The 10,132-nt window shown below is 42.0% G+C and overlaps 1 protein-coding gene and 1 long non-coding RNA gene across 4 annotated transcripts in view; one reads left to right on the forward strand and one right to left on the reverse strand.

The window, feature by feature from the left end:
• The window catches only part of LOC123627571 (programmed cell death 6 interacting protein), a 68,938-nt gene extending 67,127 nt beyond the window's left edge, over window positions 1-1,811 (reverse strand). For both annotated transcript variants that reach the window (XM_045537234.1, XM_045537233.1), the window contains exon 1: window positions 1,430-1,811. In XM_045537234.1, the coding sequence (XP_045393190.1) occupies window positions 1,430-1,638 (209 nt within the window). In that variant the 5' untranslated portion in view covers window positions 1,639-1,811. The remainder of the gene's footprint in view (window positions 1-1,429) is intronic.
• Window positions 1,738-9,472, forward strand: LOC123627579. Of its 2 annotated transcripts, none has more exons than XR_006731370.1 (3): window positions 1,738-2,216; window positions 3,390-3,497; window positions 8,989-9,472. It is a non-coding gene; the product is annotated as an uncharacterized LOC123627579 (long non-coding RNA). The 2 variants fall into 2 exon arrangements; XR_006731371.1 differs by lacking the exon at window positions 3,390-3,497 and adding an exon at window positions 7,514-7,583.
• Window positions 9,473-10,132: the final 660 nt, after the last annotated feature.

The following is a 10,132-nucleotide window of genomic DNA, read 5'->3' on the forward strand; positions in this document are numbered from 1 at the left end:
AAACACTGTCAGTTTCAAAGAGGCCATCTCTGCAACAGCTCCACTACCTACTTCCTGATACTATTTGAATCATTATCCACTATCCTCCCTTGTTAGTTTTACACCTATGTACCGACTGCCTCTGAAGACCCCAAGCTCCTTAAGAGTTGGAAATAAACCTAATCTATTCAACAAGATTTTCATCGCACGGTTCACTGTATCACAACTATGTTTTTTTAATATTACCAGTGGAAAATCTTCACGGGATCCTGCTCATGTCTACATAAAAACTGCTTTGAGGCTGGGTGCCGTGGCTCCCGCCTGTAATCCTAGCACTCTGAGAAGCCAAGGGGGTAGGACTGCTTGAGGTCAGGAGTTCAAGACCAGACTGAGCAAGAGCCAGAGGCCCATCTCTACTAAAAATAGAAAAATTAGCTGGGTGTGGTGGCACAGGTCTGTAGTCCCAGCTACTTGGGAGGCTGAGGCAGGAGGATTGCTTGAGCCCAGGAGTTTGAGGTTACCAGTGAGCTATGATGATACCACTGAACTCTAGCCTGGGCAACAGAATGAGACTCTGCCTCAAAAAAAAAGAAAGAAAAAGAAAAATTGCTCTGAATTTTTTTAAATATGTTAATTCTAAAGAATGGTTAAATATTCCGAACTTAACTCAAAAAAAAAAAAAAAAAAATACTTAAGCTAAGTATCAGACTAATGATCCTCCCAGCCCAAAAGTCTTTTGAGGGTCCAAAAGGTACCCTCATTAAATACAGCATGAGCTCAACAAACAGTTGCTAAAATAACAAATTTGCTTCATTATGTGCATAATGTTTGTGAACAAACTGATTTTAACCAACCTACCTTGAACGTTCTAGTTTGTCACTCAAGTTTTATTTCAAATAATTGTAGCTCCTAATTTTCCGAATTCTCCAACTGTCATTTGATTACTTTGAACTTAGGAAGATGGTCCATTTCAAGTGGACAATGTAATAAGTAATAAGCCGACATATGGTCCGGTGTCCCAATTTTCCCATTTCCCTGAAGCAACTACTGTTATGAAATCTAAATCTGCCCCAAGAAAGTCATAAGACAGTGAGAGAAGGCTTCAGTTAGGGACTCAAAAAGTGAAAACTAGCTCTGAGTAATTGTGGCAAGAGAGATCAGTACTTGGCAGACTGTTCCTTCTAGGTATCAGATCGACGGAGCCTCCGCCAACCAAGGGCTGGGGCGCACAGGCAGGACGAGCGCGCAAGGGTCGCCGCGGGCCTGTGAGGCCCTTCCTGCTCATCAAGCAAGAATGCAGACCACACCTACGCCCGGGCCAAAGCCGGGCTGGGCTGGGCGGGGCAGCTCGGCCTAGGTTACCGGATTGAGGGAGAGAGGGAGGCAAGAAGGGGCACAGACAGGGGCGGCTGGCTGCACACAAGCTCCCCACTCCCGGGCCCTCGCCCACCTCAAGAGCGTCTCCAGTGCGCTCTCGTGCTTGTCCAGCGGACGACCGACCGCGGCGCGGCGCAGCTTGCTCAGCTCCTCGGCCGCACGGCAGTACTGGGCCTGCTCTTCCCCTCCGCTCGGGTACGTCTGCTGGATGAACTTCACCAGAGGCTTGGCCAGGTCCACCTCCGAGGTCTTTTTCAGCTGCACCGAAATGAATGTCGCCATGATAAGCGCCTCGGCCGCCGTTCGGGTCGAATAGACGGCGGGACGGTAAAGAGGTCCAAGGTGCTCGAGGTACCAGGCTGGCGGACTGGCGGACTGACGGGCTGACGGACGTGAGCTCGGCCGGCGCTTCGGGTCCGGCCACTTCCGGGAGCTCCGGCGCAGGCGCACTCTGCGCGGGGCCCTTTCGCCGTCCGCGGTCACGTGAAGGTGTCACGGCGACGCCGGTTACCTGGGCCTAGCTCGCCCTGCGCTGTGCTCTAAGATCCGGGCTTTCGCTGCATCTGGACTTCTTGTCTTCGTACTTAGTGCCGCGGTGGGTGGACCGAGTACTTTCATTTAAGAATAACTGTACCTCCACTCGAATGACTCCCTGCTGAAGTATTCCTGTTACTGCCACCTGCGAGAGTTTGCGCCTAAGTTCCCAAGACCTTACAGCCCCAGGGTTATTGTGACCTATGATAGTTAATTCAGCTATTATTGACGGGCTGCTGTGTACAGGCACTGAGTGCACAGTAAACCTAGTAGGCAAAGACTCTGCCATTGTGCCTCTCACAGTCAGTTAAGGACACAGACCTAAGGTAAACAAAAAATATAAGGGAAAAAAACAGGGTGCTTGGGATTTAGGATATTAAGGTCTCTTGGGGAAACCTAATTTAAACGAAATAATTAAACTAGGCTTTCTCTGAGAAAGTGAACTTAAAATAGCACCTGCAGTTTGAGAAGATGCTTGACATTAGAAGAGGGGAAGAGTGGACACGGGTAGAGAGGCAAGGGAGAGCCTCCAGACCAAGACAGCTTGCAAAGGCCCTAAGAGGCAAGCACCTCCCATGTTCAGTGAATAGAGAAAAAAAACGTGACGAGAACTTAAAAAGTCAGTAGAGAATGAAAGGAAATAAAAGTTGGCGGAGTAAGCAGGCATCAAATTATTCAGAACCTTATCCAAGTTAGAGAATTTGTTTAGTATTATAAATTCAAAGGAAGCTATAAAGGACACTTAAGTAATTTACATTACAATTTACATTTAACACCTAAGCAATTTACTTTTTTTTTTTTTTATTTTATTTTTTGAGACAGAGTCTTGCTTTGTTGCCTGGGCTAGAGTGAGTGCCATGGCATAAGCCTAGCTCAAGCAACCTCAAACTCCTGGGCTCAAGTGATCCTCCTGCCTCAGCCTCCCCAGTAGCTGGGACTACAGGCTCAAGCCACCACACCGGGCTAATTTTTTGTTTCTATTTTTTTAGTTGACTGACTAATTTTTTTTCTATATTTTTAGTGGAGGTGGGGTCTGGCTCTTGTTCAGGCTGGTCCTGAACTCCTGACCTCAAGGGATCCTCCCACCTCCGCCTCCCAGAGTGCAAGGATTACAGACGTGAACCACCAAGCCCGGCCAGCAATTTACATTTTTAAAAGGCCACCCTATGGATCAATCTGATATTTTGTTTCTTTACAGTATGAAGTATACAGTATTATCTATACTATATTCCAGGAAAAAAAATATTTGATTTGAATCTATCAAGCCTTTGCATCTAACACACAATTTATAAGAAATACAGCAGATAGATGAAAAAGTAAGTGATACCATAGGAAGTAAGCAATAAATCTAGGTGAAACATTCTGCTGTATAACTGGCCTATCTCTTCAACAATTTATTGTCATGAAAAAATCAACTGCTTTATGAAAAGAAATTAAGGGATATAACAGTGTGGATTGGATCTTGGTTTAAGCAGACTACCTATGAAATGCATTTTCAGGAACATTGAAGAAATTTGAATATAGATGGACTGAGTACTAGATAAGATGAAACTGCATTGCCATGGAAAGGTGGAGATCATTAACTGAAAAGAGCAAGTCACAGAACAGTATGTATATTACAATATCTCATTTTGGTTAAAAATGCATGTTTCTGTATTTATGTATGCAAAAAAAAATGATTTAGAAGGCTTTTACCCAAAGGTGCTAGCAGTTTTAATCCTTGGAAGTGGAATTGTATATTTTTATAATATTTTCTTTATTTTTACCTATCTTTTTCTGTAATTTTTACAGCACATGTACTACTTTTTTATGACAAAAATTTATTTTACCACAATTTATAAAAATTTTTGTTTATTTTAATTAAACTATTCTAGGTTAAAATAAATAAAATGGCCACCCTGGCTGGTGTGTAGAGAAAGCGTTAGAGGAAGGCAAGAATGGAAGCAAGGAGACAAATCATGAGACCATTTCAGAAATCCAGGCAAGAGATTATGAAAGCTAACATTAGCAAGAGTGAGCTGAATTGATACATTTTTTAGTTAAAAATTGAAGAATTTACCAATGAACTGGATTGGAAGGTAAAGAAAGCGGAGTAATCAAGGATGAATTCTGGTTGAGGGGCCTGAAGATCTGAGTGGTTGGTTGAATCCTTTACTGATAGAAGGAAGACTCATACATAACCCACTGATGAGGGTGGGGATGGGCCGTGTTTGCATTCCAAGTATTCAGGCAGATTCATTAAATTAACAATAGGATATATGAGATTAGAGCCCAATGAAGAAGTCTTGTTTGGGAGTCAGCAGTCAGCATATAAATTATTTTTAAGCCCTTGGGACTATAAAGGAATACAGTGAAATAGAAATAGGTTAGAAGCTAACAGGAGATACAGTATCAGATTAGGTATTTTTAAGATATTAATAGAAGATGCTAGAGAATCTTTTTGGTTGGTTGACAAGACTGATCCATTGAGGAGAGAATGAAAATTCAGAATAGAGGAAGATAACCAGAGGAGCCAAATACATGAAAAGACGAAAGGAAAGGGTACCCAGAAGAGGAAGGGTACAAGGGGAGTGGTTAGTGATCAGAAAGATGAGGGACATGTCATTTGTTGAGGCAGATGGAGGAAAAAAGGAAATGAGCATAGATGTGGTTAATTTTGTGGCATTGATCAAAGGAAGATTAAGGTGATCTTATCTGATGGAACTTAGAATAAAATCCAAACTCCTTACCATAGCATGATCTATCTCTGCCTATCTCTTCAACTTCTTATTTTGCCCTTTGTTCTTCAGTCTTGTTCAGTTTCTCAAACTCATTTGACTTAATTTTGTCTGACTTCCCCACTAGAATGTAAGCTCCACGAGGGCAAAAATTGTGTTTTGTATACTGTTATATCTCCAGCACTTGGCACATAGCAAGCACTCAGTAAATATTTTTGAATGAGTTTCACTACTTGTAAAAAAAAAATTCCATTTCTACTCTCAAAAATAACACACCTTCCCCAACAACAAGCACACCAATTAAGTAGGCAATAGACCAGTGGCCAAAGAATGATAGTATGTTAGTCAGGATAGGCTATCTTATGCTCTGACGATAAACAATTTCAAAATCTCATTATCTTAATAAATATTTGTTGCTTGCTTATACACAGTCTACTATGGGACAGGCTTAGAGCCATCCTCTAACCAGTGTCTTGGCAGTCCAGACTACTTTGATCTTGTAGTTCAGCCATCTCAACACGAGACTCTACTTTCACAGGGGAAGGAAGAATCTATAGCATCATGCAGTGGCTTTTCACTGCCTCAGCCCTCTCACTTCCATTCATATTTCACTAGCTAGACCCTCTCACATGGCTCCACCAAACTGCAATGGGACTAGGGAGAACCATATATTAGGAAGTGTTAATAATGCCTTCCAAGGGTGAGTTTCCCTGCTTCCAAACTTGCTTGTGATGATATTAGTTTTCCATCTATGTAATGAAACTCCGTTAAATATATTCTTAGAGTATATTCTCAACATAATGATTGTAACATTTTGGGGGATATTAAATCAATAGATTTTCTTTCCTGATAATCCCTAGTTCTGGTGAGCCCATTATTACTCCCACTGATTGAACCAGTGGAAATAATTGCTTCTTTGGAAGGACAACCCTGCTGAAAACACTTTGAGTCTTAAAATAATGTTTCAAGTCCATGTTGAGACAATAGCCTGAAAGTGAGCACCTGGGATTTTGGGGAGCCTTTGCTGAGGAGAAAACAGGCTTACAAAAAATGTTCAAAAGACTAATAGTTTTTACAATGAATGATAGAGTAAATAGGACAAGGATTTGGTGTGAGGGAATTTCCTGCAGTGCAAGAAAGAGAAAACCGTTTTGGTGCTGAGAGGAAGAGTCTAAGTGAGAGAAAGAAAAGGGCAAAAGGCCGGGCGCGGTGGCTCACACCTGTAATCCTAGCACTCTGGGAGGCCGAGACGGGTGGATCGCTGGAGGTCAGAAGTTCGAGACCAGCCTGAGCAAGAGTGAGACCCCGTCTCTACCAAAAATAGAAAGAAATTATTTGGACAGCTAAAAATCTATATAGAAAAAATTAGCCGGGCATGGTGGCGCATGCCTGTAGTCCCAGCTACTTGGGAGGCTGAGGCAGTAGGATCACTTAAGCCCAGGAGTTTGAGGTTGCTGTGAGCTAGGCTGATGCCATGGCACTCACTCTAGCCTGGGCAACAAAGCGACACTCTGTCTCAAAAAAAAAAAGAAAAGGGCAAAAGATAAATGTGTCCACACTTCCTTACTCCACACTCTCAGGATAAACCTAGAGTATGGAGTGCAGGGTGAAACCTAGAGGGAAGGAGGCACAGAGTACAAAAACCTGAATAGACTTGATGAAATCAAAAACATCAAGATGGTTCCCATATCACCTGGGGAAACAGCCTGGGTATGCTGTGTATGGAATGAAAAAGGGCAACGGTGTGGGGCAGGGGCACTGAGCTTTTGCAGTATGTAATGGAGAACTATTTTTCTCCTTTATTTGCATATTTCACTTTTTTTTTCCCTTGAGACAGTCTCATTCTGTTGCCCCGGCTAGAGTACCATGGTGCCATCATAGCTCACTGCAATCTCAAACTCCTGAGCTGAAGGGATCCTCCTGCCTCAGCCTCCCAGGTAGCTGGGACTCGCACTTTGGGAGGCTGAGGCGGGAGAATCACTTGAGGTCAGGAGTTCAAGACTAGCCTGAGCAACATGGCGAACCACTGTCTCTACCAAAAATAGAGAAATTAGCCAGTGTGGTGGCATGTGCCTGTAGTCCCAGCTACTCAGGAAGCTGAGGCAAGAGGACCACTTAAGCCCAGGATTTTGAGGTTGCAGTGAGCTATGATCATGCCACTGCCCTGATGCATGGGCAACAGAGCCAGACCCTGTCTCTTAAAAAAAAAAAAAAAACAAGAGATACAAGAGATGTTGCTTCCTCTCTCTAACTCTGCCATGTGAAGATACAGCAAGAAGGTGCCCATCTGCAAAGCAGGAAGATGGCCCTCACCAAAATCCAACCATGAGAAATAAATGTTTGTCGTTTAAGCCACCCAGTCTATCATAATTTGTTATAGCAGCCTGAACTAAGACAACAGGCAAATGGAAACAATAAGAATGCAAAGGTTGTAACTTTGCTACCAGATAACTGAAGCCAAAAAGACTTAAATGTGATCAAGGACATTTCATAATGCTGACGGCTAAAATTATCCAGAAAAAAATGTAGCTAAAAGCCACAGTAAAGATAAAAGTTTGAAATATCTGTGTATCAGATAACCCAAAATATCTGTGTACCAAATAACACAGCAACCACCATCATAAAAAAGAAACTACAGGATTAAGTTTCCAAGTGATAACTGCTAATCTTTGGCCAACTCTATGAGTAGCTAATGGAATTAAAAAATATATTGTTCAGGGATGATCCAAAGAAGATACATTTGGAAGCAAGATAGGTGGATTAAGTCTGCTCTGAATAATAATGTATAATGTCAACCTTATGAGAGATGTGGCCTTGTGTATTGTAAGACAGATGAGAAAGTATGTTATCTTCTATCTAGTGGTAAGGCTGTATTCTCTATGAAAAATAATATTTGTTTTTGCAAGATGGCGATTCAATAGTCACCTGCAGCTCAATTCGAAGAAAAAAGAGGCTCATCTACAACTCGCAGTAGAAGTGAGTTCCTTCACCTACCCTGTACTTTTTTGTGAAACCTGGACAGGCAAAGCTCCCCATCCTAACTTGGAGTATGAGACAACTCCCCTGCCCTTACCCAAGCACACCCTGCTCCTGGATATTAGTCTAGCCTAGTGGTTCTCAAACAGGTAATTTTGCCCTTAGGGGCATGTTTAGCACTGTCTAGAGACAGTTTTGGGTGTCACAGCTTGGAGAAGGAGGATGTCACTGGCATCCAGTGGATAGAGGCTAGGGTTGCTATTAAACATCCTACAATGCACAGGACAGTACCCACAAAAACAAAAACAAAAAATTATCCAGCCCAAAATGTCAGTAGTACCAAAGGTAAGATTCACTTCAGAAGCATACTGCTCAGAAAAGGCTCCAAATTTTGAGGAATATACTGCTAGGGGTACTGTGTCATCCATTTAGAAGGGATGGGTTGTTCCAAAGAATGACTGAAGTCTTGCTTTGAGAGGGAGAAGAAGGAAGCATTGTTCCAAGATATTGATGCCTAAGAACAGGGAAGAAAAATGAGAAAGTGGAGTACACCAGTGAGGATTTCCATTAAAATGGAATTTCCATTAAAATTCTTGAGGACATTTCCATTAAACTAAGGAGAAAGTCATTGTCATTTTCTTTGTTGGCTTATTCCTCATTAATGGGAGAATGAAGGAACAAGACAGCAAAGAATGTGACTGGCCTCATATTCACACTTCTGCTGACACAATGGAGAGGAAGTTATATCCTATCCTGAGGACTCTATCCAGAGGTTCCAAGCGGTAACCAACAGCAACATGAGTGGTTTATGCAGACATCTCTGACGGTGCTCTGTTTAGAGCACCAAAGCGAATACACATGGGAGGAGCAAGTTTGGGAGTACAACTAAGGGGTTTAACATAAGTTGTTCTGTCTGTTAGATGTTGTGGTCCTTCTACCTCCCACATGCCTTCACCCAGTCACTCTTCTGATCCTGATCTTCACCTGGGGGTCCTCATCTCTTTCTCTTTGTACTTTATCTTAAGCCTTAAGGGATAAGGATGTAGCTCAGGTCTTAGATCATTAGTGTAATCCTATTCTCAAGCCCCAGTAGTTCAGAAAAAAAAAAAAATGACCCAGTTCTGGTTATCAGTATCAAAAGAGGTTTGTCAGAGATATCAAAGAAGAAAGTTTCTTTGCTCTTCTGAGAGAATTTTTGAAACTGACCTTCTCTCTTTCCCTAGATGTGGATGAGGAAATGTATCTCTGTGTATCTGAGTTCTTAACTTGCACACAATAGAAATGAACTGTGGATAGTTCGAACAGGGAAAGAATTTATTAAAAAATATGAGGGAGTTCACAGAATCTCTGGGAAGGCCAGTGAATTATGCTTTAGGGCTACACAACAGACTATATCCTATTGCAGAATTGCTCCAGGGAAAACACCACCGCTGTCCCACTGAGCACAAATACGCCATGGCAAAGGATGCTGGACCCTAGGGGCTTTCACCTGAACCTCTGCAACTGCTGCTTCTGGGGGTAGTACTGCCAACCTACCAGAAGGGTTTCTGCATGCTTCATGCATCTTCATGTCACCAGATTTCACAGAGGGAAACAGTAATTTGATCCTACCTTTTAGTATTTATTAACCTGTTAGATGAAAAGTAGTATCTCATTGTGCTTTTAATCTTTATGTTTAATAGATGAATCAATTATGAATGAAATCAAAACTCTTGTGTTATCTATATTTCTTTTTCTGTTAACTGCTTGTTTTTATCCTTTGGAAATTTTTTCTACTGGATTACTCATTGACTTATTGACATTATTTATTGAGTTATAAATGCTCTTTGTTTTATTAATCATCCATTTGTCATGTATTCTACATTACCCTTTTGTCATTTGTCTTTTGGTGTATGTGTGTGTGTGTATATATATATGTTTTTAACATTCAAATTAAATAAGTATACACAGTAAATCATGTGTACTGTGTTTGTGTCCTTTCATGCTAGGGTCAAGGAACAGAGTCCAAAGGATTAATACTGCTTATAACTGGCTTTAAAAAAGAAAGATGGAAAACTGCTATAGTCCACACAGACCCCGGTCTCTGCTACCTCTGCTCCACAAGGTGTCACTGTTGAAACACACTATTGTGTGTTGCTATATCAAGACCTTTCACAAGATGGAGCTATTAAAACTTAAGTGCTCTGACAATCTGTGTTTCCAAAGTTACAAACACAAAAGGCTCTTTTTCCTGGGACACACCTGTGATGCTGGGGTAAAATTTGTAGGGGCTGAGCTATAAACCTGTCCTTCCAGCCAGCAATGTTAAGCCCAAGCAAGCAGTCCAGGCTCCCCTCTCGCTTCGTGGTAAATTTCTCCTAGGTAAGCTCTAGTGTCTTTTGCTGCCATCTCAGGCCAGCACCACTTCAGTCCATCAGAGATGTTATAGTAGTATCGACTCTCCTAAAGGAAGTAGTTGGGGTGTTAATAATTGCCTTCCCCGAAGGCTCCTTAGTCCATAGGAAAATTTGCCAACTTTCTCCCAGCAACCTTCAAACTCTTTGTATGAA

This window comes from Lemur catta, chromosome 1 (genome assembly GCF_020740605.2).
Source record: "Lemur catta isolate mLemCat1 chromosome 1, mLemCat1.pri, whole genome shotgun sequence".
NCBI lineage: Eukaryota > Metazoa > Chordata > Mammalia > Primates > Lemuridae > Lemur > Lemur catta.